The sequence below is a fragment of the Anabas testudineus genome, chromosome 19 (genome assembly GCF_900324465.2).
Source record: "Anabas testudineus chromosome 19, fAnaTes1.2, whole genome shotgun sequence".
Taxonomy (NCBI): Eukaryota; Metazoa; Chordata; class Actinopteri; order Anabantiformes; family Anabantidae; genus Anabas; species Anabas testudineus.
This window is the reverse complement of record NC_046628.1, coordinates 12,280,457-12,308,441: the sequence shown is the minus strand read 5'-3', so window position 1 is coordinate 12,308,441 and position 27,985 is coordinate 12,280,457. Positions and strand designations below refer to the sequence as shown.

Here is a 27,985-nt window from a genome sequence, read left to right as displayed (position 1 = left end):
CATGTGCACCCATGTTTGTACACACGAGGACAACAAATAATAACCGTCAATAACCAGTTAACACAAAATGCTAAAAATGTATGTGACTGTGTGGAAGTGTAAATAGTTTTGTCTTTATGTGCCAGATTTTTTAAGATAACTACCTTCAGAAGTAGCAGTTGACTAACAATTTTGAGAAAACCTCATCGATTGAAAGTGCCATTCTTCCCCTTGCCAGTGTTGTGAGCATTACAAATGGAATCTCAGAAATTTGGGAGGCATATATCTGAGCATCTTGCAAAATAAAACCAAAACTATCCATCATAAAAAAAAAATATTCTCTTGGATCTAAAATAGTATTTCTTCCCTTCTCCATCTGTCTCTAGGTATTCGGCCCCAAATCATGAATGGGCCAATGCATCCGCGCCCTCTGGTGGCGCTGTTGGATGGGCGTGACTGCACTGTGGAGATGCCCATCCTGAAAGACTTGGCAACCGTCGCCTTCTGTGATGCCCAGTCCACACAGGAGATCCATGAAAAGGTAGAAAACATACATACACGCTGCTTCACTTAGGTGCTACACCACATCAGAGCAGCAGAAAATTGCTTGAGAGATGGAGTCTGCCACTCACTTACAGCTGCCTTTTTCTTTTTCTATCATAGCGCTGATATGTGAAACATGTTATATTGGCCCCATACGCACTTGCCAGTTAAAATATAGTGGCTTCATTATGATTTAATGTCACCTTGTGGCACAGAACGTGGCGCTTATATCAGTGCCATTGTTCTAATAGAGATTCTTCTATTGCAGGGATGCAGTGTAATTACATTGGCTTGTAGAGGCTCTTTATTGCTTTTTATGCAGCACTGTGGCTGCAAAACAATATATGGCCATGAAGATGGGTATCACCGAAATGCTATCTCTCCATCTGTAGACGGAGCGAGAGCTGCAACATCTTTCTTCTTGCTGTTTTTATGAAAATGGGACATATTAAAAACAAAGCATTTGCATAGACATCAATTCAATCAAAGACCTTGGGCGATGAGGAGAAGAGGGGAGCGGGCAGCTTTTTGTTTGTTTTAACACTGCCTTATCAGGAAAAACATGATTGTAATGTTCACCTCACCAGCATATTCAGCATTTCACAGTAATAACTTGGAGTCTAGATACCCAGGGGGCGTTGTAGATTGAAAATGTCCAATCTCCTTTTTCTGCGGCATGCATGAAGAGATGTAGCACTGATAATTCTTGGAGTTTCAGTATGATGTTGTCAGGGCACAAGCCAGCTGCCGCACTCTCCTGCATCCACTCCAGACAATACAGAACTCTGCTGGTCAGGGGTGAAATATGAATGTGGTCCAAGGTTATGCCAGGTCTCCCACCCAGTAAGACTCTCATTTCTCAGGTGACAGGAGCATGATAAAACACACAGGCAAATACTGATAAAGATCAAATTACAATACCACTTCAGTGTTCCTGCTTTCAGCACCTGTGCTCCAACATTATCACCTGAGGTCGATCTCTTGTCTTTTTTTTTTTTTTACAGCCATTGTGCCTCAAAATCACATGTGGCTTGTAAAAGATGCATGAGTCCATATGCCATCAGGTCACTGACTATCTATCCAACTGTGGTGCTAATCACTGGAGAATAGTGATGTGAAAAAACGATCTGCTGATGTGTTCAATTAATTGTTTCACGTGTAAAATGTGTAAGTCTTTATACAGTATTGCCAAACCAAAGTTCAAAGATATTCTATTTTGGATAGAGCAAGGCAAGTCCCAGGAACTTCATAGCTATTAAATCCCTCTGCAGCAAACCACACAGACACACACAAACTGTACAGTACGTGTATCTCCACATGGAAACTCGTTTGCAACAGCATACCCTCTCTTTCACCAGAGCCAAAAGAGAGGGCCTTGCTGCAAAGCCAAGGCATGAGAAATGATAGATGTTAAAAGCAATAAGGCTTTGGTTACAGTGGAAGAGGGGATATTCTGTAGATTAGGTCAGAGTTTCCATTAAAATAAACTACATTCAGAGTCGATTTCCCCTCAAATAAAGCTTTATTGCTCACGCTGAAAGACTTCTTCTCCAGCTCAAAAACAACACTAGACCCTCAGGCTCTGCCCATAGGGAGAAAAATATGCGTGTGTGTGTGTGTGTGCATTTGGGCTGCATGTTCATGCATGCATGCGTAAAGAGTGTTTTAACCTTGAACTAGTATCTGAAAGGGCCTGGTCAGGACAAGGCTCTAATAAAAGCATTATGGAAATTCAGAACTAATCTGCTAATCACAGGAAAGCTAATGCAGTTTGGCTGGAGGTGAATGCGGGGCTGTTATTTAGGCGCTGACAGGGGCTGTGGCTGATACTGAAGGGTAGTTTAAATCCACATCAGACCGAATCACAGGACGGGTCACCTTGTCCATGTCAAGTGGCGAACGAGCCATTTTCCACAGTGACAGCCCTCGGAGGTGACAGAATTCAGACTTTTTTCATCCCGAAGTGACTGTTTGACTTGAATAAATTTAGTGATTATCTGTGGAGTTTGTCCTTGGTTGTTATTTAACAAGAGATCTCAAAAGCTCTGCTGAATTTGGAGGAAGGTTAGGTCGTATTTATTAAGCACTAAACTGTGATGTAGAGGCTTTTTTTCTGGATTCACTGGTGCAGTTAAGCTGTATAGTCTATTTCTGCCTAAAGTTCAGTTACGTACCGTTTCTCATTTCGGGTGATTTAGTATTGGTGATGTGTTGTAGGAGGAATAGTGAGTTTACCTAATTGGGACAATATAACAGAATTACCACGTAGAGTAATGTGTCGCATGGTTTAAAGGGTCATCTGACTTGTATATGATTATGAACCACCGCTTGCTGTCACATTTTAAGGTTTATCCTGTGATGAGTGTCTTCCCCGGCCTCTGTCCAGTCACTTGAACAGATCCATTGTCCATAAACACCCGCTGGGTCCGGTTGTGATGACCATGTAGAATCGCAGCCCCTCTGACAACAATATAATGACTTGTTTCCACTTCCAGTGCAGGTCTGTCAAAGGACAGTGTGTCAGGGCTGCTGGTGACCATGTGACCACGTAATTGCTCTAGCTGTGAAATTGCAAACGTTTTCTTAAGCCGTGTTAGACATGTGATTTTCATGGCTTCTCTTGTCAGGAATGTGATCTTGTGATTGTCATGCGTTCATATGAGCTCCACATGGACTAACAGCCACTTCCTGTGACTCTGCGTGGATGAATGAACAAAAGAAAGACGTTGTAAACAAAACACTTGCTTTTTCATTTGGTCATCACCCTGAAGTTTGTCACTGTGTGTGTGTGTGTGTGTGTGTGTGTGTGTGTGTGTGTGTGTGTGTGTGTGTGTGTGTGTGTGTGTGTGTGATTCTACAGGTGCTCAATGAGGCAGTGGGCGCCATGATGTACCACACCATCACCCTGACCAGAGAGGACCTGGAAAAGTTTAAAGCTCTTCGCATCATCATCCGTATTGGCAGCGGCTACGACAACATAGACATCAAGGCTGCAGGGGAGCTGGGTAAGAACTCGCATAGAGGAAAAACCGCTTTGTTTAGTTGCAGCATGAAGACCTGTTCAGCTTTGAAGTTTACCTTACATGTCATAGGGAGCAGCGTAGTTCGGTATCTGTTTGTTTGCATGTTTGATCAGCTTCACATTAGGTGATTCTTGAGGTTAGAGGTCTCTGCTATGTGACCTTCTAAAAAAAGACAACTGTCCTTAGAGGGTAAAATAAAACCACATAGCTGATGGTGATTATACTGACAATGGGGGGAGCATCTTTACCGTTTTATTATGTGTTTGTTCACTGTATAGATTTTCAGAATGGTATCAAAGAGTGAATTAAAGAGTTAGATCAATGGTGGACATCCCACTGTGAGCCAGAATGTTCAAATAGACAGAAAGAGAAAGACACAGAGAGAGGAGAGTTCAACCTTCTCTCTGAACCACCACCCAGGCTTCTATCAGCAGGCTGGTGGCTCAAACAGCCTGTACAGTTGACAAAGCTGCCATTTCCCTGCCAATACGAGATACTGTGTCTAACTGCCACCCACTCACCGAAGGCGCTCTGCCTCGCAACGCAGGAGTCAAAAGCTATCGAGTCTGGAGAAGGCGGCGCTGATATGACGGCTGTTCTCGGGGAGAAGAAAAGAGGCCATTGATTGAGCTGGCTCTGGCTATTTTTTGCTGTCCAGAGACTGTGCTGTTACTCTGAGATACAGAGTAGGATGAGGACATTAGAGGAGAGTGAGGGCAGGCAGAAGTGCTTAAGAGTTAGAGCAAAAAAAAAAAAAGAAAAAGCCTTTGTGCTTTTGGAGGATAGGCAAGGTAATACCACAAGGTCGTGGGGTTTGAATTCCCTGAAAGCAAGAAAATGATGATCACTCTGCTGGAAGAGAAATGAAATATTTCAGCATATCTAATCTTGACTTTTAATGGGATCCTATTATGATGGTTTGAGCGTATCTTGTTATTGTTTCATAAAATGCTGTTAACCAAATTAGAGATAGTGGATAGTATTTGTTTTCTGTGTGTTCCAACTTTTGTCTTTTCAGGATTAGATCCAGTATTACACCGTGTTTCAAACTGATCATTCAGTCGTGTAGTTTTACATTAATTTGTTGTGTATGTTTTTGCCGCTGTGTCTTCAGGAATCGCAGTCTGTAACATACCTTCGGCAGCTGTAGAGGAGACGGCAGACTCCACCCTGTGCCACATCCTCAACCTTTACCGGCGAAACACGTGGCTCTACCAGGCTCTTCGAGAGGGCACGCGGGTCCAGAGTGTGGAGCAGATTCGGGAGGTCGCATCCGGTGCCGCCCGCATCCGCGGCGAAACCCTGGGCCTCATCGGCTTCGGTGAATATCAGTTTTTCAGCCTCTTATCCTCCTTGTTTTTAGTTTCTTTATCCAGTTTTCTAACTCTGCCTCTTATTTCAGGGTTTTGCTGCCCTACCTTGTGTGTTTTCATATCCTCTCTGCGCACTGTGCCTTCTGTTTTCCTCTCCTGATAAGGTTATTTTTCTCCCCCTGCCCGTCCCACAGATTATCTCAAGGTTGTCTGTTTCGTCTCCCTCCGGGCTGACTTCCTTTTCTCTGCCACACTCTTCTCTCATCCCACCCCACCGCTCCAGTGCTCACCATTATATCTCCATTACTTCTTCTGTTTTCGGCTCTTCTTCTCTGCCACTGTGGTCCCTCGACATCTTGCCCGACAATAATCAGGCCCCCTCACGGTAGACTGGATTCTGTGTGTGTGTTTTCTCTCTCTGCACCTGTTTAACTGCTGATTGTGCGTGTTGGTGCGTCATTCTTCCCTGTTTCAACATTACTGGCCTGAGAGATGCTCTGTCTTCTCCTCCTTCCTTTCCAGAGTGCTACCTTATCTCTGTGTCCACATACACTCCCCACCACACATAAACATACAGCCCTCTCCCCCCTACAGGTCCCAGACAGCTGCTTGGACTTATTGTGCCTAAACAGCAGGTCCTGGTAAAGAGAAGGCCCAACTAATCTCTCTCTTTCTCACCCAATCCTCCCACCAGCCCTCTCTCCCAGTCTTTCTGGCTCAAGCCATCTCCAAAACAATGTCCATTGTCAGCGGGAGGCTGGGGAGAGGGAAGGCCTCCTGGTGTTTGCTTGTAGGACTCTGTACATACAGCCAGCTGAACAACTCTGCAGGCTACAAACACACAGAATGGGGGGGGACTCTGGCTCTGAGCAGTAATAGACGCAGGCACACTTCAAGTACCAGCCATGCCAACCTTTTATGGCTCTATACTCTTAAATCATTGCTGGACTTAATGAATGATTCATTTCTTGTTTCCTTTTTTAGATCTAATGCGATCGATTTAGTTATTACTCCCTGGATTAGTCCTACACCACAGAAATGGCAGCATCAATAAGTCTTTGCCTCAGAAATAAGAGCAAGCTGAAGGCCTGCCTTATGTATGAGAGATGAACAAAGCAGCTTTGTGTTCTTGTCAACCCTTTGTTTTATTGGGTCAGATTGATCTGGGAATATGGGAATAATCTCAGCCACCTTTTCAGTTTTTGTCAGCTTAAAGTACAATTCCTACATTTGATATATTGATTAAAGGTGCTATAATCAATATTTTTATATTAACAGTGTCTGTATGTGACGAGTGCTGTTCAGTGAATACAGATAACTATCGCTTGACTTGGAAGCAATCCTCAGCTCTACGGAAGCTTTTAATGTCTGTCAGTGTTACTGTTTGGACTCATTCTCACTGATCTCAACAGTGTCAACGGTCTAAGTCCAACTCTAAATCAACCACTTTGAATTTCCACCAATCACACAGGTGGAAAAGTCCTGTGGAAGAAGTAGAGATGCCAATTTTGATGACTCCAGCAGCAGCCTCAGTAAATCAGATTGTGCTGCACCTGCACGTCAACCTGGTGTGTTTCAGACCAACTGGGGGGGGAAACGAATTCCCCTGCTGCTCTTGATGATATTGCTCTTTAGTAGATACCAGCAGCTGAATGCAGCGACTTCATACATCTGCTCTGTGCAGTATCAAAAGGTATTTTAGGAATTATAAAGTAACTGGAGCAGAGGTACACAGGACTAGACTAGAGAGAAAACAATTTTTACTACAAGCTTAGTAATAGATTAATTTCTAATAATTGTTAGTTGCAGCTGTAATTCCTCACATGAAAAAGAATAGCTTAAGTGATTGCTTAAGTATTACAAGGCTGTTTTCACTGACTGTTTTCTCTTATTAGCTGAGATTGAAAGAGGAAAAAAAAGAGCGAATGATTCTCCTCAGCTGTGGAACCTATTAGCAGGACATAATGCTCCATCACAAAGAGAGGACCTCGAGAGTGTAAAGGACCTTATCGATCTTTTTCACGAGCAACAACATCCAAGTCTCTATGACTCGCTCTCCCAGCTGCTGCTGATGCTGCTGCTGCTGCTGCTGCTAAGCAGGAGCTGGTGTCTCCAGCAACAGAGCACAGACTCAGTGCCTATACAACAAATGGCTGTGAGAGACAGAGGGTTAAATACCACAGATTCAGTTTGTGATTCAGCTCAAACAAGAGACAAATTACTTCACGTTGTTTTAGAGGAAACTGCTTAGTGTGTCTCCAGATTTACTTTTTGTTCGATATATAGTGAAGTTGATTCTACTTTGGCCAAAATGTCTCAGCTCATCCTGGTCTGTGACTTAGTGATGTACAACAGAGAATATCTACAGATATATTACCTCAAAAACAGGTTACGCACTCATTTTATCTTGATTGATCCCACTTGAGTTATATATTCTGGTCATGTTCACTTGTCACCAACAGTTTTCTAATTCTGTTTTACTCATTAGAATTAAAACAGTCTGACATATGTTGCTAGAAAACTAGGTTCAAAAATGCTGAGAATCATGTTCTGTTTGACTCTTCACATAAACAAACACCATCTACTTCTGTGTGTGTCCTCAGGGCGATCGGGCCAGGCGGTGGCGGTGCGGGCCAAGGTTTTCGGCTTCAATGTCATCTTCTACGACCCCTACCTGCAGGATGGTCTAGAGCGCTCGCTGGGCGTCCAGCGTGTCTACACCCTGCAGGACCTGCTCTACCAGAGCGACTGCGTCTCCCTGCACTGTAACCTGAACGAACACAACCACCACCTCATCAACGACTTCACCATCAAACAGGTACATTAGGAAAATGCACACATACCGCGTAGACATGCAGACAGAGCTGAACATCCCATTGGATACGACCTGACCTGGGTTTAATGCAGTGCTATCTCGCAGGTAAACAAGCAGAGCTGCTGGTGTATTATTACTCTGTCAGCCTGGAGGCTGTCCTAAAGAGCATTATAGCTGATAGAAAGAGAGAGAGAGAGAGAAAGGAGAGGAAGCCGCAGCAGCTTTTCTGCCTGCACATTCCCTGCTTTTTATCTTAAGCTCCACCAAAGCTGGACACAAATTCATTCCTTTGCTCTGTCAAATGCAATTAGCACCAGCCCACGGCTACAGCAAATATATCGACTAGGCTGCACAGCAGGGGGCTGAGAGCACTGTAGAAGGGGGGAAAGTGCTGTTCTCTGAGTCAATACCAGCTCGTTGATGCGCTGCCTGGAGTGACACCTGCAGGGAGGCTGAGGAACTGCACTGCCTAAAGAACCATCTCTGCTCATGCCGATGCTTTTCCCATCTCTGCTGCTTCTCTCGCGTCCTTCTTTCTTAAAATTTAGCGAGGTACAGTGTATGAATAGACAAACGCACGTGGGTGTGGGGTCATAACCTAACCTAGTTAACTCAGTGTCTTCTCCATAGCTAAAGACTCTTAGCTGCCTCTTAAGTGCTATAATAAAAAAACACTTTCCGCTCTCGTTCCTCAGCAAAAATCTTGGCACTCTCTCTCAGCGTGTAGAGTGGAAACGTGTTTGCGTGTTTCTGTGTGTGTCAAAACCACAAAGGCCTAATAAAGGACTGCCTGCCAGCGTTAAGGCTTTTCATGCCCCTGGATTTTAGCTTTTGTCAAGATTAAGGGATTACTTTCTTCTGAGCATATTCATTTGATTTTTTTCCCCCTGTCCTTCGTCTTACACTTTTTGTTGTGCTTTTTTTTTTTTTTTTTACCCCCACAAGCGGCAGAGGTTGGTGGCACTGCCTCATCTTACAGCTCATCCTTCATTTCATCTCTTGGTTTTGGATAAAGACTGTCTTCTGTTCCATATCTGACAACATTTTCCCCGGGTGCTGCCTGTCGCCTGTATCTGTCAGGCATCAGGCAGAGATGTCACCTTGTTTCTGTCTTTTTAAACTTTCTGTGTATGTTTGTAATATTTTTAAAAGCTTTGAAATGCATAGTTCTTCAATCCAGACTGATCTCCCGCTTTAGATCAGACAGATTAATTTGAAGGACAGGCTCATTGACGCAGAGAAACACACAAAATCTGTCTTGACATGTTTGTATTTATGCGTCTTGTGTGCCACAGATGCGTCAGGGTGCGTTCCTGGTCAATACTGCTCGGGGAGGTTTGGTGGATGAGAAAGCCTTGGCCCAGGCATTGAAGGAGGGCAGAATACGCGGAGCTGCCTTAGACGTCCATGAAACAGAGCCCTTCAGGTAAGTGTGTACACACACACACACACACACACACAAATCTCTCCCAAAGCCAGACAGATGAAGGGTTCACTTAGAGAGACAGATACAGACAAGGGAATGGATGGGTGTGCAGAAAGGGAAAGAAAGCAACCAATTACACACACAGACAAGGCGATAGAGAAGCGTAAACAGCTGAGGAGGCAAACGGGACAGGCAGGCGGGAACAATGGCAGACGTATGACAAGTTAAAGCCTCACCTCATACTCTTTTAAAAGTCTCCTTCAGGGCCCTGCTGGTAATGGAATTCAGGAGATGGAGAGCTCTCTTTAATCCCGTCAGAGGAAACTAAATACAGGTGCAGCTGCTGGTGGATGGGTGAGCGTGGCGAGGTCTAACTCAGAGCGTGTCCAAAGACTCCTCTCCTTCGAAAACCGTTTTCAAACCGAGAAACATTTGTAGGAAACAGTTTACTTCATATTTAGTTTCCATGTGTTTCTCCATTCAAATTTTACAAAAGCTCAAGGTTGCAGCAAACGTGTTAATTTTCACATTCCACAGTAATATAATCATTAGAGCAACATAAAAACCAGTTACTGTAAATGTTAGCAGTATAATGTCCCAACATTTTTAACTACATGTATTAAAATAACATTTTCAGGAATGATCTGGGCTCATTGAAAATACTGAAACCTGATGAAAAATGAATAAAAGCCTAAACCCTGCATGCTTTTAATCTTTAATCTTTCTTTTAAAGCCACATTTAACCTGCATCTCCAAAACATCACCTTTTACTCGCTGTATTTCCATTTCCAGTCCTGCTCACATCAGAGGCCCCACCGCGTACACGCCTCCCAGTTTTACACCTTTCTAAGAAGCTTGTTCCCCTTCTCACAGGGTAACTGATATTGATGTGTCACTCACGCATCAGGGGCAGTTACCGAGTTTGGAGGCTGTTAGTTTCTGGCTGCTTGCTCAGCTCACTGGCTGCTTAAGGATTCAGCAGGGGGAGTATCTCATAACTTTGTCACGACACGGATTCAGGGCGCCGCTGAGGCGTTACACACAGACGAGCGCACAACCAGGCGAGGTGTTACAAGGATAGGGGAAGAGGAGGAGAGGGAGTTGGGTGTGATCAGTTTCCCAGAGCGATGAGAGAAAGGAAATTTGGTGAAGAAAGAAGAAAATGGCCACATGTAGCTCAGTGGGGAGAGCAGCATCTAAAACCCCGAGGGTCAGTGGTTCGACTCCCGGTTCCTCCTGACTTCAACACACTGAAACCCCACAGTAGCGCTGTCATATACTCCAGCTGTCCAAACCACAATTTCCCCAAGGGGACAAATAAAGTCATTATTATTATTATTATTATTATTATTATTATTAAAGAATTGTAGCAGTTGTAAATACCAGGATTTGATATTTTCTACTTCTGGATATGTTATTATCATACAGATCGTGACATGAGACATGAGCAGTTGGGAGATTTGGGGGGAAAAGCAAATGGGAATTAGTTATAATATCACGTTGATGCACATGAATGGGTTTTCTGAACATCCCAATAATTAATAATACGTGTGTGTGTGTGTTGCAGTTTTGCTCAGGGCCCACTGAAGGATGCTCCGAACCTGATCTGCACACCACACACAGCCTGGTACAGCGAGCAGGCCTCTTTGGAGATGAGGGAGGCAGCCGCCACAGAGATTCGACGAGCCATCACCGGTACACAGTCCTGCAAACACATTTTCAATTTGTTCTCCGGGGCTTAACAAACAAAACACTGAACCTGTTTCCTGTCTACTCTGCTTCATAGTCAAGCCCCTTCCCCCCCCCCCCCCCCCCCCCCCCCCCCCCCCCCAACCTCAGATTCAGTCTAATATGTGACCTGTTGCACGTCTTTCTTCCCCAGATGTCACATTTCCACTTCAATAGGCCCTAGGCAGCCTTTATTAAATCTGGACCTCTTAATAGATGTCATCATTAGCTTCCCGACGCAGAGCAGCGCCCGGGGGCTAGCCTCCCAGAAAACATCCAGATTGTTAAATGATCTTAATTTGCATTTGTGTACCCAAGCCTGATATGTTTGCCAGCCTGAAGTCATTACCACTTCGCCGTCGTCTGGTCGCTCATCCCCTGTAACAAGTTACGGCCTTTTAGACTCTGTGATTTATGTCGCTGTGATCTGCTGCTTTTAATTCAGTGTGTTCGCCTCCTGTGACAGGACGCATCCCTGACAGCCTAAGAAACTGCGTCAACAAGGAGTTTTTCGTCACCACGGCGCCGTGGGCCGTTATGGATCAACCAGGTGTTCACCCCGAGCTCAACGGCGCTGCCTACAGGTAGGAACTGAAAATGCAGAGGATCTGTTAAAAGTTTTCTACTTATAAATAATTTCTTTTAGGATTTTCTTTAGAACCTCAGCAGCAAATTCAATAATGCTGAAACAAAGAAATCTTGTTAACTCTTTCATGTTAATTGTTTTCTAATAGAAATGATTCAGTGAGGTCACCAACCTGCTGTAGATCCTAGTTCCCCGTTCCCTCACTAACTGTTCTCTGTAGTAGTAGAAAGATAACTCTGTCCAACGTGTCCCACTCCGGGCTCTTCCTGATCTCAGCATGTTCGCCTCCATGTGCTTCTTTCACGCAGCCAAGTGCACCAAACTCTTCCGACCATAACAGCCGGAGTTCCCCAAGACAAAATTAATGCCTAGATCAGGAGCAGGTAAATACGAGCATCCGGGCCTACGGACCCTCTCACCTGATGTGTGTCACCTCTATAGTGTCCCAGCACTCACCTGTTTGACTGACAGTAGAGAAGGATGGCACTGAATGTGGATTTTGAGTGTCCCAGTAAGCATGACACAAAGCCATTCAGATGCAGTTTCATGGATGGAGTCATGCTTTATGGTTTCCTTCCTGGGGGGGTTCTGTTGGATTTAACATGTCCCCCTCCCTCCCTCTTCTGGTTGAATGGTGTTACTGTATCTTTCCAGACACTTGTTTGCTTGAATATTTATTTTAATGTAACGGCTCTTTTCCACCATATAGTTTGAGGAACTGGGGCTAAAAGCCTGTCTGCTTCCTCTAAATAGAAATGATAATTATACAGATGAATGATTGTTTAAGATAAGAATTTAAAGCTAAATGTTGATACTTATTAAAAACAGTAGACAACAGCAGGAACCTTTTCACAGGTTAAAATGCAGTGAAATGTTCCTGTGATGGAAAAGAGCCAGTAAATATCACAACATGTCAGGATTGTTCAGAGAATCCTTTCATGGTGTTGGGATTGTGAGCTAGTAAAGCTGTGAGTCACCGTCTGCGACACTAACCTCTGACCCTCCCCTCCTCCAGATACCCACCAGGTGTGGTGGGAGTGGCTCCGGGCGGCATCCCAGGGGCGTTAGAGGGCATGGTTCCAGGTGGGGTGCCCATCGCCCACACCCTGCCCTCTGGTACACACCCCTCCCAGGCCCCGTCGCCCAACCAGCCCTCCAAACACGGCGAGACCAGAGAGCACCTCACCGAGCAATAGCAGCAGAAGGGATACAGACGGTAACATCTCAACCCGACCTGTCGCCACTCAGATCCAACCAATCGCAAAGCAACCGACCAACTGGGACCAAGAGACAGTGAAACAACACAAGTGGCTGCCTGTTAAATCAGTCGGCAACTGGGAACAAAAGACGTGTTCCAGGGAATTTGTACTTTTAACATTTTAGTTTTTACTCTGTCTCTTTGGGTTCAGTACCGACTTTACTCTTTGATGATGTTTTTTTTGTTTGTTTGTTTTTCTTCGGGACATGCCTATGATTGTGGACACAGAGTCCAGTGTTTTTAGTGCTCCAGGATAACCCGATGAGACTCTATCCGACCCCCCCTACACACACACACGCACACGCACACACACACACACACACACTCAGAGTTCTTGGGAAGCGTAGGCCCACATCTCAAAACAACAGGAGAACAAGAGGAAAAATCAAACTGTGGCATCTTGTGCTACCGGACCTTACCCCACCCTGAACCACCACTCATCCCCACCTCCAACTCTCCTTACGTAACTAATGTGTGTTGTTTAGCCCCCTCCTTATGCCTCAGAAGAGAATTTCTTTTTTTCCTTTCGATCTTCTGTGTGAATGACTAAAAATGGATTATTGTCTTATATATATATATTTATCATTCGTCAGACAAAAGGAAAAGATTGCTCATCAGTTATGGTAATCTAGAGCGGATTTTAACCCTTTCCTGGCAATAATATACTTGACAGCTGCAGTTTCTGGTTTTCACCACTCGAGGGCACTTCTACATATTGAGATATTCTTTCTCCACCTGTGACCATCAACATCGTTAAGTTGCTCCAAATTATGGCCAGAGGTCATTTGTGAAGCTGTCGGTGGTAAACACTAAACATCCACGTTACATATTTGATTGTAGCTGAAGTTTTACAGTACATGAAGTTAGAAGGAGCTGCCAGCTAAGTATTTCACTTTTCCTTTTAGTTATTATAAGAGTCAGTGATGTGTCGTGTGACTGTGAGCTGTGAAGAGGAGAACATTTTCCATAATCATCAATAAAGACATTGGTGTGACTGCATCTGATTCTTCTGTGCTGACCCGTCTTAGCTTAGTGGCAGCAGTGCACAGACTGTGACTCCCTGCCTTCTTTCGAGCACATTTCACACTCCAAAGACAGGAAAGGGTTAAAGCAAACTTCATTTCTTAATGACTCAGGAAAAACGCATTTGCAGATATTGTTTATTCCCAGAATTGTCTTTGAGGGGGAAAAAAAAGATAAGATTAATCTGGTTAGTCTGGATATTTTATCTCCTCCCTCCTCCTTTCCATAGTGGCATTTTTATATACAAGGCGCATCCCATGTTTTTGGTGTTAAACAGTTTTGAAGAGTCCTGTTAGATTTGTATTGCCTAGTTAAATGTTCCTATAACCATAGTCCTATGTGATCCCTCCCTTTATCTTCAATCCTTCTTATATTTTCTTTGTTCTATTGAAGGCCAGGTTCTTTGGGGCATCTTGTACTCTGTAAGAGCAATAGCAGAAACTCCTTAGTGTCCCAACAATAGCAGAAGAGGCAGCCAGCAGTATGTTTTTGTTTTTAGTGTGAGTATTTGTATTTGTTTCTTGTACAAGGTGAACATTTAGCATTCAGTGCAGTTCAAATAAAAAGATTTGATTCTGAGAATGAGCCGTCTGTACCCACTGCTTGATTTGATTACCATTTAATGTGCCGTTACCAGTGCACAAACTCCGGTTTCTGATGAGACCACCATCCTTTACTGTAATCTTGCATCATCTCTGTCAACCTCATAGTTTTATCCTTTGTCACAGGGGGGTGCCAGAGTAGCAACACATCCGGATGACAGTTCATTCTGAAGATAAACAGTCTGTAGCTCTACTTATCCAAACATAGGAAACACATTTGCAAAGAAATGCACGTGGCAAAAAGAGGATGCAAGTGAGTCAAATTTAATACTAATGCACTCCATAGAAAGAGGCAGAGTGTTTGGTTTTCACTTTTCCCCACCAGCATCAACACCACCCACTCTAAAATGAACAGGAGCTACTAAATCACACGTAAAAATGTCAGTAAACTTGTACTTGTCGTATTTCCCCTCCCATCACAGAATGTATGTGTTATCTGTGCAAAATAAAATACTTCAAGACTGAAAGGATCAAACAGAACACAGATAAAACGGGGCAAACAAAGGTATCGCCTCTGTATGCTAACCTCTCCTCAACAAATAAATAAATCCATAATCAGAAGGCGTTCACAGAGGGATCAGCAATCAGGAAAATAGGGGCTCTTTAAACCTTAACACACAAGGATTAGCATCTTCTGACAGGCAATTCTGAAAAAGAAATTTCTCATCTAGTGCACCATTGGGATTTCCTTAAATACATTATATGTTGCTAGATTTCCTACGAGTTGTCTCATGTGGAGACCGGTACTGTGATAGGGAGAAATCTGAGCATAGAAAGGCGAAGTAAACTGACTTTATGTGCTTTCATAGGAGCAGTAATCGGGGGTTCTGTTTCTTGGTGCTAGTATATTTTTTATCTATCACAGAGTTCACAGAACACATGCATTGTTACAAGTTAAAGACTTACATTTTGGAGAAAGAAAAATAGAAATGTAGATAGTACGGTAATCTCCCAGAGCCTACACTGTCCAGTCTCACGTTACAAGCTGTCCTTCTTTAACTCCCCTCTTTCACTCATCTTCGTCGTCCTCTTCCTCGCTGTCAGAGAGAGAGGCACAGGGGCGGATCTGGCGGTATCTGTCTAACCACTTCTCCACCATCTGGGTGACCAGGGGGTGGTTACGGCGGCGAGAGCTCTTCTGCATGGCTGCCAGCATTCCTCCTTCTGTCACGCAGCAGTCCAGCCATTCCCTCAGCAGCTTCTCCTGCTGCTCCTCGTTTCCCATCTGAGTTGAAGACAAAACATGCCGTTAAGGAACAGACTAGGGTGTTTTGAAAGTATAAGACTGCTGGTGACCAGCCGTGCACCATAAACTAAAATATGCAGTTCATGTTTGCACGATTTGTTCTAACATTATTTTTAAAAAGCATATTTGTCTAAAAATGATTTTCCTGTTTTTATGTCCTAGAATATCAGGTTTCCTGCTACATACTGATAACACAGTATGGTTATTTTTCTAGTTTACAATGCACAAGTTGAGTGCAGGTATGAATAGCACAGAAGAAGATGCAAATACGCTGCCGTAAAACATTTGTATTTTTAAGTGCAATTTCACTGTGACGTTAATATTAAATAACATACACAGCTATACTTCCCTAAAATAGCAACTAACATGAGCAGAAAACATGAGCTATATCGATACATCAGTTTCAGACCCTTACCTCTTGTGCAGACAGGAAGTGAATGTGTAACAGTTTCCTCTCACTGTCGACCAGTGGCAAGAAAGTGACTGTGACATCATCGTCCGTATTCAGGTTTGCACCTGCACCGCGGTTGTCATAGCCGTCGTTCTCCATGGCCACCAGGGCTGAGAAGTGGCCCCGTGTGTAGCCCAGGGCGATGGGACTCTTCCAGCAGAAGCTCTGTTCCCATAACAGAGGCAGATACACACCTAAACGCACACGACACACACAAAAAGCGAGTCAGACCAGATGGGAGCTACTGTGTGCCACGACACTGGAGCCACCTGGAAGGAACAGGCCCTGCAGCTGTACACTCAAATTACACTGTGTGTGAATGTCAGTTGGGGCCAAGTACCATCTCAAATCTGACCTGACATCAGACGTGGCTGTGTTTCAGCTGACTGGAAACAACTGGGGCATTGTGAGCAGAGAGCAGCGCTGTGGTGCTGCCTGGTGCTCTGCTTCTTCAGGACTACACACTGCCTCTCCACTTCCTGCTCCAAAACACACACTACTAATCAGCAGACATATGTAATATAAACTAAAGCTATGGCTCCAGTTCGACGCCTATCACGGTTAATTCTCGGGTTTTAGTGATCTGCCAAATTGCAAACTAATTAAAAGGCAGCACAGGAAAGGAAAGGCTGATTGCTGTAAAGATATATGTTCCCAAGCTATGCATCGCAGGTGTGCATGCATAGTTCAAAGTCATATAGAGGAGCTTCATGTCATAGGTGGAAAGGATGTAGAATGGGGAAAAAAAAAAGTTCCATGATAAAATCCAACTATTCCATAAAGCAGATTGTTTCGGATTCATCTGCCCAAGTTTTCAGACGTCAATCCGAGACTTCTGCATCTACTCCAACACAACACAGACTGGAATTTCACCTGTTGAGCTGGAGGCACTGAACAAAATGACATGTCTCTTTTCACGGGTACCATTACTTAAGTACAAAGTGTGAATATGCAACAACAACAATTATGCAATGCAATGTTAAGTCTCTATGCAATCTTATATAAATAACTACTGTATAAGTATTCATTCAAATATTATCTCACCTTGAAAACGAGTGTATCCTAATGTTTCCCCACGGAAACTTTTGTAGTATTTCACTCCGTAGACTATGATTGGTCTGCGAAGAATGTGTGCGAGAACAAAAATGTGGGTTTGCTCCAGGCTGGCTCCAGGCTGAGTTGAAAAAGAGGAAGAAAAAAAATATATGTACACAGTAGTTGTAATCACATACACTACCTCAAAATACACTGAATAGTACAACTAAAAATAGTGAAGAGGGCTCCGGCTGCCAAGTACTGTGACAGCATTGCAAAACAGTGTCCTGAACTTGCAACACTGCACCCTCTTCTCATCTTTCAGGTCCACTAAGTGAATAAGCAGAAAGTAAGTTACACAACTGCTTTTAAATGTAATACAGCTAAAAAATGAGCTTCAAAGTCACCCACTCTTAAGGAATGTTATACAGCAGGGTATGATGAGTATATTTATGCTTCTCATCTCATCTCTCCATCACTGTCAAAGCCTCAGACAATATTATCACATGGTGGCTTGCTGTGTTTGTTTATACTGTCAGTGGAGTGGCTCTCTGAGCTAAATACATGTAATCCTAAGGTCACGTGTTGTGAAGGAGTGCTCCTTCAGCAGGCGTACCAGCCAAGCAGATGAGCTGCCTGTTAATCTACAACTCCATCTTAGGGGGATCTATTATAATTGCTTATGTCCTTTCTGTCATTCCTACAAGATCCACCTTTCACAGCGTCTCCCATTCAGTTCAGTCACACTTAAATAAACAACATACCGACACATTAACATAAAAACATACTGCTACACTACTAAATTGCTTTCTGTGCATTTGACTGTGTTGACAAATCAGGTTCTGTGCTATTAAATATTATTTTTTTTGTTTACCAAATAGCGTATTGTTAAGTTTCTTTTGGAATTTGCATGTGGATAATGCAATTCAAATATGTGTTTCTATGTTTCTCTTGGGGCTTAAGTACTTTCCAAATCAAACTTTGTTTTTACAGAAGTGGCTGAACTACAGAAGAGTACAGACAGCAAACACATGACCACAGACTGCAACTGGAGCTGTGTCCATTTAATGACATTTTTATGAGAACCACTTAAGTACTGCTGCTCTTGCTATTTGCAGTGAAAGAACATAATAGAAAACTAATAAACACCTCAACTAAAACACAACACTGTGGTTGGAGTGAATTTTGCACAGATCAAATGGAACCATGAGGAGCAGTTTTACCATTGTGTTTGCAGTGTTTGCATCCCTGACAACTGCAGGAGTCAGGGATGTAAATGTGTGATTTATACAGAAGGAATATATCCTTTTTAGCCGTTACATGACGTGTCCAAACAAGTTAAAGAATACATAATTTGATTTGTCCAACAAATGTAAAAATGTGGTGATGAACGTCCTGTATTTCTAAATGTATGCCACAAGTTTAATTATCTTTTTAAACAAGTCACAGTCACAAAATGATTTTCTAATTTGTATTGTTAGTTGACATCTGAATATTCCAATAAACAAAAACACATCAAACCTGTCGTCTTGCCTGTGACAATATTTGAGTTTATATAATGTATTTTTTCACATCCATCCCATCACACTTTTAGGAGATGCTCACACAGGCCCTTTAGAGACAGATAACATACCATCGTTTGATTGATCCTCTACAAGACGGAAGTACGCAAACTAGACGGAACCTCATAATTACCTGGCTGGCCAAAGAAAGAATGAACGCCCAATCCTCCTGCCACTGTTCCTCTCTCAGGGAGAAATGCAAACCAAAGCTCTGCGAGTACCACGACTCCCACTCCTTCCAGCGTGTGTAAAACCTAAAAGATCAAAGTTAAATATAAGTACACTTTAAGGTTGATAGTTTCAAGTTCACATAGTAGTATAGTGATAGTGAATTTATATACAGTGATTCCAGTTTATCCTTTTACAGTGTTTTACAATCTCACCAACTGGATTTTTTGACAGAAAGTTGTTGCATGGCAAAGAAAGACCTTTGAAACACTGAATATGGATGACTCAAGTTAAAACTTTTTAAAGAGTCTGAGGAAAACTGTAATTATGAACAGAATCCTCCACATACCTGCTTCTACACACATTAAAAGGAGAGCATCTCTTTCATCTCCTACCTCTACTACCTCCTGTATTTGACCGTGTGAGGGAAGTATATAAATATCCTTGGGAAATGTTCCTTGCACTAACTCTACAAGTCAAACGATCAAACCATTAAACTGTAATTATGGAATGATATATTTGTTTTCCACTGGCTGCAAACAACTAGAAAAACATTTTTATAGCATCAATTAGGACACATGTTTAAATCTAAGCAGATGTTTTTAATGTGTCAAAGTTAGTATCAAGTATTCAGGGCTCATTTCCTTCAAAATAAAAACCATCTTTATAGGTTCAAAAATACTTTAGTTCTATATTAGTATAATATTTTGAATACTACAAAACAGCAGTCTCACCAGTGGGAGCAATCATGCAGGCTGTCATGGAGGGTCTTGCGGAGGACAGAGTCCTTGTCGTAGATGCCCCAGGTGGCCTGTAGAACAGAGTCCAAAAGACAGTCTCCAGCTGTGCGGTTCCACAAAGCGTACAGACGACTGTCCAACCTCGTGCCCAGCTCCAGAGACCAGTTGATGACTGGGGATTCCTCTTCTAACTCTGTAAACAGAAGAGAGAGAAACAGGGAAAATGCATCATTGTGGGCAGAGTTCAGTAGGAAGTAGACAAGTCAATCTGTTTTCAGACCTTGTGAAAACAACAAGAGGAGACAATAGGGAGATGATTTATTAAGTTTAAAGTAAAACTAAACCAAGGTTCTTCTAAAGGGACATTTGCAGTTGACCAGATGATTGTAATTGTTAATAAATGGATCAAAACTGGTGTGTCCCTTGCACCATTGTCATTCCAAAAAGTGACTGTCAGCCTGGAACTTATTGCGCACAAGTTTATGGGCAACTACAGCTGCTTATTTCGATATCAAACCAGCATAAAGTGCAAAAACATTTCCTACTCTGTGCTCTGCGGTATAAACCATCCAGCCCATGTGACCACTTTCTACACCTCTGTAAGACCAGTTTAACGACTAAAATCATAGTGTCCCCAGTGTCCCTTTAGGGGCTCGGTATAAAACACATAAGTCTATGGATTAGTGGATCACATCGCAGGTTTTTCAGCATTTTTTCTTAACTGAAATATCATCAGAAAACCGTCACTGATTCCTCAGCTAAGCATGTGAAAGGCAAATGAGAGAACTCAATTCACCCAGTTAAAGAGGAGACAACAGATGAATCAGGAGGCGGTGGTTGCTCACTACTGAAGAGTACAAGAGCAATGTTGATTTTAGGACACAGCATGGCCCGACTATGAATCTACAACCTATTGTGTTGGAACAAATGTGACTGGACTTAAATAAATCCAGGCTGGGGATGTGCAAATACAAGAGGTAAACATGAATAAATCTTGGGTACCTTTCTGCACATCCCGGTCCAACACCTCATCAAACAGCTTCTCCTGGACAGCAGGCGGCAAGTCCTCTATATCTGCAAAGACACATAGGAATGATATTGTGTAGCCATGCTCATTATAACCTCATGATATGCTGCTCTGAGGGCAACAGAAACACTGTAGTAATGACACACAGAGCACGAGAAACACTGTTACATTTGTGAAGGGACGAGGAAAGTAGGTGTTAAATTACATGATAAGCACAATCAGTGAAATGATGCATCATGAAGATGGGTACCTGCAGGCAGGGTGAAGGTAACTAGATCAGTGAGGAAGTAGCAGGCAAAGTCTCCCTTGCGTTGATGTAGTGAAGCTGCAATCTCCCTCCGGATCTGCTCTGTCAGCTCAGGACACACCATGGAGGGGATGCATTTAGCTGCCTGCTGGTTCACCTTAAAAAAAAAAATATATATATATATATATATATATACACACACTCTCATTGAAAAGACATTAGTTTGGATTATGTATTGATGTGATGGGCACAGTGGGGACAAATCTTATTAACAATTTGTGATAATTTAGCCAATCAGGAAGACAGTATGTAAATATAATTTATGTAACTAATAAATAAGCACAGCGCTGTATCAGTATTTTATTATCTGTCTGACATTAGAATTTGAAGGTTAAATTCATCACATCAGAGTGCTTTTTACAGTCTTGGGTATTGTTATTTAGGTGTGCTATGTTGTATGTATTTGTTATAATGAGGATCTAACTCCATACACAGTGCAGAGTTAATCAATCTCATCCAACCTCAGTCACTTGTTTCACATTGTAGGCCCCTGTGATTTCCCTAATCGTTGGTTGTCCTCCTTGCAAACTACATCAGCTCTGTGGCATCGCGTCCATTAGGAACCAATGACAGGACTGTAGCCAGGCTAATCCTCCACCTAATCCTCAAAGTGCACTGCTGTTGTAATTTTAGACATTACAGGCATCTGCTATATATCATCTACTGTGGAAAAGAATGAAATCAAATTAATTTCTTTGTCATATACTTGGTGTATTCATGTGCACTTACACTCAAAGTACATTTTTGGCATACTTGCTCAAAAAGCTTGGCATCTCTTGTAATTCCAATGGAGTGCTTGAAAGAAATTAAATCAATAAGAATGCTTACCTCTGTTAGCAAGATTGCTAGCATGTCCTGCCTCTGGAAGCGAATAGCAAGATGGACCAGAGTAAAGCCTACATCAAAAGCTGAGGACCGGTTGAGGAGCTGCACCTCGTCAGCAGTGAGCTGCCGGGCGATGTCACCTCCGGATGACTTGTAGGCCTCCACTGCCGCCAGGTCTCCCTCCACCACGCCTGTAGCAGGGGAAGGAAAGAGGAAGGAAGGTCAGAAAATAGGAAACAAATGTTTCCACTGAAATGCAAAAATGGATCAAAGCCTCATTTTACTGGTGCAGTTGCTTTTCCAGGAATTCATGTACACAGGCTGTTGAATTTGGATGGCGGTGACGCACACATCTACATTGTTTACAACCTATGCTAAGAGTACAAGCAGCAGTGTAGTGCAAAAAATTAAATAAAAAGAATTACATTCAACAGCTGTTGCCTATACACAACCCCTGCTGTAATGGCAAGGTATATACATTCAGTTTTTTAGGCATACCATTTATATTAATGAGGGAAGACATTATATATTAAAACATACTGCAGATTGACTTCAACACGAAATCTAACCTTAAAATGGCAATAAAGATCAATCAACACCTCTATAAACATCTTAGCCTTCATGTAGCTAGTTTTTATTTCATTGATAGTATCAGAGTGTATTACATTTAGCATGGTGGACCTTATAAATTGGCAAGCGAGTGTATAGTAATCTGCTATGCCAAATACAAGTGTTTCCTATTCACACACATCTGCAAAGAACATCAATTAATGTGGAAAGACAAGGGAATCCTTTTAAAACAGGCCTGTGCTTTGTTAAATGGATTATACTGGCTTTTGGAGCAGCTCCAACCTTATGTACTTCTTGTAATTGAAGCAAGATGCAGCACACAGCTTTCCATGTTCAATATAAGAGCTAAAGAAATATCCATTAAACTATGCTATCAAATCATACTGTTCTTAGTCAAAAGCAATTAATAATAAAGACCAGGGAAAAAAGATTTGTGAACAAACTCAGCTACAGTAAACCAGTTAAATGCATATAGAATTCAGAGTAAACACAGCGCTCTAGTTCTTGACGTCAATCCACAATTCAAATGACCTTTAGATGCTGCCACTAGCTAACGCAGTGTGAGAACAGTTATCACACTGTCAAGCTACTACATAACAGAACAGACAGACCAGTGTAGTTAATAATACACAAATATAAGAGCTGTGTCAGATGCAGCACTGTGCAGATTAGCATCCTGCCCCTACTTTGGAACTAGTAGTCTCAACATCTGTTATGAGCAAAATAAGTGGCAGCTAGGTACAGTAACATAGTAAACACTGCAATGATGGCTTACTGCAGGGCAGAGGACAGTTACCATCAGAGAACCTGGATAGTAACATGCCAAGCATGCCAAGGTTCCTAACAATTACCACGCCAGCGACATCATACAGCATAAACAACTGGGTGACCCGTTTCATATGTAGCCGTTTGAGAACCGAGCCCACATTCTTAAATACATTTATTTAATTTTACCAATTGCTAGTATATTATGATTAGTACATAGTGTGTACTTCATAGTAATCAATAAATCTGGGCATAGGGCATCCTGAATATCAACAAAAACAATAAAAAACAACAAATCTGCAACCCTGAAGTTTCACAGACCCTGGTGGAAAACTATCCTCCTTTCTCCAGATTTAATGTCTAGCCTCTCAGTAGGTTCGGTTTGTAATATATCTCTCTGACTCTCAGTGGTAAAAATACCCTTTTCTAATCTACCTAGTAGAATACAATTCATACAGAATGCCAGCTGTGCAGTAAACATAATAATTTAGAGTCAGGAAAAATACCATAGACTAAAAGCCCAGTCAAACAAGCAGAGAATAAAGGCTAAAGCTTCTGACTAGCAAGTTCAAATGTCCTGATGTTATATCATCTATACCACATGCCTTATTATCTCCACTTCCATAATCATATTATAGATTTATTTTGGAGTTACAGTCTCAACAACACTCATTTATGTTGTCTACCATTAACTCAGTGCAGCAATAGTTTCCCAGTAGTACTGTTTATGTTCAGAACTGAGTAAAATTCTGTCTGGGGTTCAGTTCTGTAAATAAAGAGGTACCAAAACATTAATGGTAGAGTTGTTGCATTAGATTAGATTGGAATGTACAGGTGTACCTTATGAAGTGGCTACAGGTCCTCATGAACACATGATTGTGCCTCTTAGGCTTTCCTCATACAAGAGACCTCACAACTAAGCTGTTCCGAAGTATGACTTAGTGTTATTTCAATGGTCAGAAACTTTAAGAGTTCCTCTTTAAATACAATCTATTCATTTTGTTTAAGAACAGATGTGACCGCCCTTACTTGCACCTATATGCAGTCCTTTTACACCACAATGACCTACTGTTTATTTTAGCTCATCAGATAAACTTACATCTGATAGTAGAAGAAAAGAAGAAGAAATAAGGAAAGCAAGTAGACAGAACTCCTCCCCTGTAATATTCTATAATCTCAGTAATCTCAGGAATCACACACTGTATACATCATCAAACTATAAACATAGCGTACTTAGAAAAACTAACACTATATGCAAGTGCAAAACTCACCAGTTGCAATATATTTGGTAAAAAAAAAAAAAAAAAAAAATATTATACAAACAGAGCCTACTTCCTGTTTGGGAAAGTATAATCAAAGGAATCAATCAGATTTCAGGCCAAAGTCACAATTCTGAAAAAGCGTGAGACCAGAAACTGGAGGAAACAGTTGAGTTAAGTGAGAGCAAGTTGTGAGACCTGAGGAAGTGCTTGGTTTGGCCGTAATGTGCTGCTAAGCTCAGGCACTTCCTTCATCTACAAACACTTTGAAGAGCTCCACTGCAACACATAACAAGTAACAAGTGTAAGTCAGCTGACATGGTTTATTCTGTTTATTCTGCATTTTACATATTAAGGTTAAGAGTCAGATTTATAGGGAGAAAGCCGATATATTCCCCTTGAGAAAGCACTAGGCAACTACGGAAAGGAAAAACTCCCTCTAACCTGCAGCTGAACCAGGCTCAGGTGTCATGGTAAGAATAAAACAGCACAGCAGTACTAAAATAAAGTCAAAAGGCATTTACAGAATATGTCTAAAGATACACGTACACAGCGTGTAAAAACAACCGTCTCACTATGACCCAAAAGTAATGTTTTCAATTCCTCAACAACAAGCTGGAGAGGACAGTTGGAGCAAAGGTTACAAGGATGCCAATCATGCTTTTTTGCTGTTTTTGTTGACTAGTGTTCATGTCTTGTCCGGGCTATTTTTGCCTCCTAGGCGGCCCTGCTCAGCACATAAGCACCACTGTTTATATGGTGTGCTGGCTATGAGCCATGACAGTCTCCGGTCCACGGGCCGCACTCTTACTGTGGTGCCCAGACGGCCTATTCATTCCCACCGGCTGGGAAGCAATCACACCCTCTCTCAGTTTCTCAAAGACTCTCTCAGAGGCAGCTGATGGGCTCAGTGATGAATTGGATCTAATTCCCGCTATCCGTTTAGTTAAATATCTTTATTATGATTCAGCATTTTTATCTGCTATATACAGTAAATAATATCCATCATCTTACTACAGTGGAGTTTGAACAATGCACCTTGTGAAATTAAACAGTCACAGAGTTTGTTGAGCCAAGGTTTTTGAAAAATTCCTGTCATCTTCAAATATGACACATTGTTCTTCATTAATAAAACACCAAGTGAATTAGATTAATATGCAACCTTGCCCTTTGCAGGGTGAGGCACCATCTGCCCTGCAATAAAGTACAACTCAATCAAATGTATTGCTACTGGAACAAAAACTGTTGCATCTGACACATCAATCCGTCATCACGCAGCATGACATCATGAAACTAAACACAAAGTTGGAAATGGGAGAAGAAAACGGACTCATCCAAAAGGATTTTCACCCTTAATCAGAGCCTGGTACATAATTTGACAATTGGTCATCAGAACAATTAAATGAATGGGACAAGCAGATAATGGAAAATTAAATCTGCATCTATTTTGTTATTAAGTAATTTATCTTTTTTAACACTGGCAAGCTTTAACTTGCCAGTGTTCTCTAACTTAAGGCCTTCCCTTAAAAATATATTCCAAAAATCAATCCAAAATCCCCACAAGCTAGAATAAGACGTTTAGGCTTTTGCCTATAGATGACTTTATTGATTACCAAAACAGTTATTAACTGAATTACTTCATGACATAAAGCAACATAAAACTCACCAGCACACGCATTGAGGAACAGCCAGTCTGTTTTCCTCATTCTATTTCTGATCTGTTTCAGCTTCTTGAAGTCGACCTCTTGCTCCTCTTTACTGCTCATGGCTCCTGCTGCAAGCTCTATCCTCTGGAAGTCCATTTTGACACTTTCTTCCTTCTTGGGCATAGGTGGGGACCTCCTTTGACCCTGGCTTCCACTGCAGCTCCCCCTCCATCGAGCCCTGTCCTGCTCATTGATCATGAGGGATGGCTCTGCAGACTCAGCCAGGTCTATGGTTTCCTGGTTGCCGGGCTTGGGGTGGTCACAAACCACACACTTTGTAGTTGTGGGCCAGTTCTGGTAAGTGCATACTGTACATGTCCAGTGCTGCTGGTGCGTGTTAAGTCTGTTTCTGTCATTGTACTCCTCACAGGTGTCCACGGGAGAGTGTAGAGCTGGACGGCAGCCTGCATTGGACCTAGAAGTATGGGGGGATTCGGTGGGACTGCTGGTCCTTGGGCGCTGACAAAGACACTGCGTGCAGCGAATGGCCCGGGGCCAGTTCAGATAGGTGCACATCTGGCAGGACCACTTATTGGCAATCTCAGCCATGCTGGCTGACCTTACTCTAGGCCTAGCACTGGAGTCGGGGCAAATGAGGAGGCTGCTGCCACTCTGAGTTCTGGGAGGGTCCCACTCCAGACTGGGATCCAGATCAGGGCTGTTCTTGTAAGGTTCCTCTGTGATGATGGGTCCCCTCGATCTTTGTGCACGGCACATAGTGCACTTGATTGCAGATGGCCAGTTCTCATAGGTGCAGTAGTCACAGGCCCATTTTATCTTCTGGTCAGTCATTGTGAATCGCTTTGGTTGATCAAACTGTGGCGACAAATTCAGTTAGATGCGAGGCATGAACACAAGCTTTATAAACCATCTAGACAATAAACAATTATGACACAATATTGTTGTTTAACATTTAAGATTAACGCTAAAATTACATGTAGAGATTTCTTGGAGTTACTCCAAGTATGTGTTCTAGTAGTATGTAAACTAACACTGGTGTGTGTATCGTGATGTGATTAAAAGTCATACATTCGCCAAGCTAAGAAGAATCAGAGAATGACTTTATTGTGTTAGCAGCTGATGAAATTTCAATCTTTAGCTAGTGCTAGCCAGCAAGCTAACAACCTAGCATATATTCCTAGCGTGAATTTCAACAGTTAATGATTTCTTTTTCAATATAAAAGTACACCCTTTAGACATGGTACTATGTGGAATACTTAAAGACATAATATGTCACACTCTTACCGTCTGGCGACTGCGCTCGTTTCTCAAGTGCTGCTGTGAACCACAACAAACCCTTCTTGTCCAGTCCCCCTCCTCCTCCTGCTCTATCAAGCCTTTCCCCAAACCGAGTTATTTCGACTCCTTTCGTCGCTCACATGTTTCCCTTTATGAACACGTTAACCTCTAGCTGAACAAATCACACCTCGGCAAAGAGTGTGTAGTCCTCGAATCATGGTGTAAATCCGATACGCTCCATGGTTTACATCGCCTCCCTGTTGTTTAATGGCGGCGACAGAGAGACAAATGAGTAGCAGAGCCAAAATAAACGCTAGCCCGCCTACGTCACCAATCATCTGGCTCATCGCTCGACGTGATTGGTTGAAAGGGCGAGTACTGTGATGCCTTCGATGTGTATCGGAAATGTCACAATCTGCCGTGAATTGTGAGACATTTAAAGAACCTATTGGTGTTCAGGGGCAGATTTGCTCAAACGCACTTCATACTTCCTGAGATTTTAGCCCATCGCATTTAGTCTGTACTCCCAAGGACAACATTTCATATAATATTTAAAAACACTCCCACATATTATGGAAATACCCGAGCTAGCTAGTTAAAAACAAAAATAGAGTAGGTCATAAAATATTATATAGATGTTGTAGATGTTTGAAGAAATTATTATACTTACTATTATGGTTCATTTATTTTGCACACACAAAACTAAACATTTGTATTTTTGTATTTGTTGACATTTTGTTTCTGAATCACCTTTAACTGACCTCCAGGTTACATCATAGGTTATTTTAT

The 27,985-nt window shown here is 42.3% G+C and overlaps 2 protein-coding genes across 5 annotated transcripts in view; one reads left to right on the top strand and one right to left on the bottom strand.

Moving 5' to 3' along the window:
* Nucleotides 1-14,279, top strand: part of LOC113156027 (C-terminal-binding protein 2) — an 81,399-nt gene extending 67,120 nt beyond the window's left edge. For all 4 annotated transcript variants that reach the window (XM_026350837.1, XM_026350838.1, XM_026350836.1 and 1 more), the window contains 8 exons: nt 366-520; nt 3,383-3,527; nt 4,660-4,866; nt 7,462-7,676; nt 8,969-9,099; nt 10,667-10,794; nt 11,294-11,411; nt 12,429-14,279. In XM_026350837.1, the coding sequence (XP_026206622.1) occupies nt 366-520; nt 3,383-3,527; nt 4,660-4,866; nt 7,462-7,676; nt 8,969-9,099; nt 10,667-10,794; nt 11,294-11,411; nt 12,429-12,609 (1,280 nt within the window). In that variant the 3' untranslated portion in view covers nt 12,610-14,279. The remainder of the gene's footprint in view (nt 1-365; nt 521-3,382; nt 3,528-4,659; nt 4,867-7,461; nt 7,677-8,968; nt 9,100-10,666; nt 10,795-11,293; nt 11,412-12,428) is intronic.
* A 260-nt stretch (nt 14,280-14,539) lies between these two features.
* zranb1a (zinc finger, RAN-binding domain containing 1a) lies at nt 14,540-27,505 on the bottom strand. Its single transcript, XM_026350841.1, has 10 exons — nt 27,203-27,505; nt 25,918-26,773; nt 21,661-21,848; nt 20,776-20,929; nt 20,501-20,572; nt 19,493-19,691; nt 18,724-18,844; nt 17,038-17,167; nt 15,958-16,187; nt 14,540-15,521 (listed from the first exon to the last, which is right to left on the bottom strand). Exons 2-10 carry the CDS (start codon nt 26,747-26,749, stop codon nt 15,306-15,308), a joined length of 2,142 nt encoding a protein of 713 aa, XP_026206626.1. The 5' UTR covers nt 26,750-26,773; nt 27,203-27,505; the 3' UTR covers nt 14,540-15,305.
* Nucleotides 27,506-27,985: the final 480 nt, after the last annotated feature.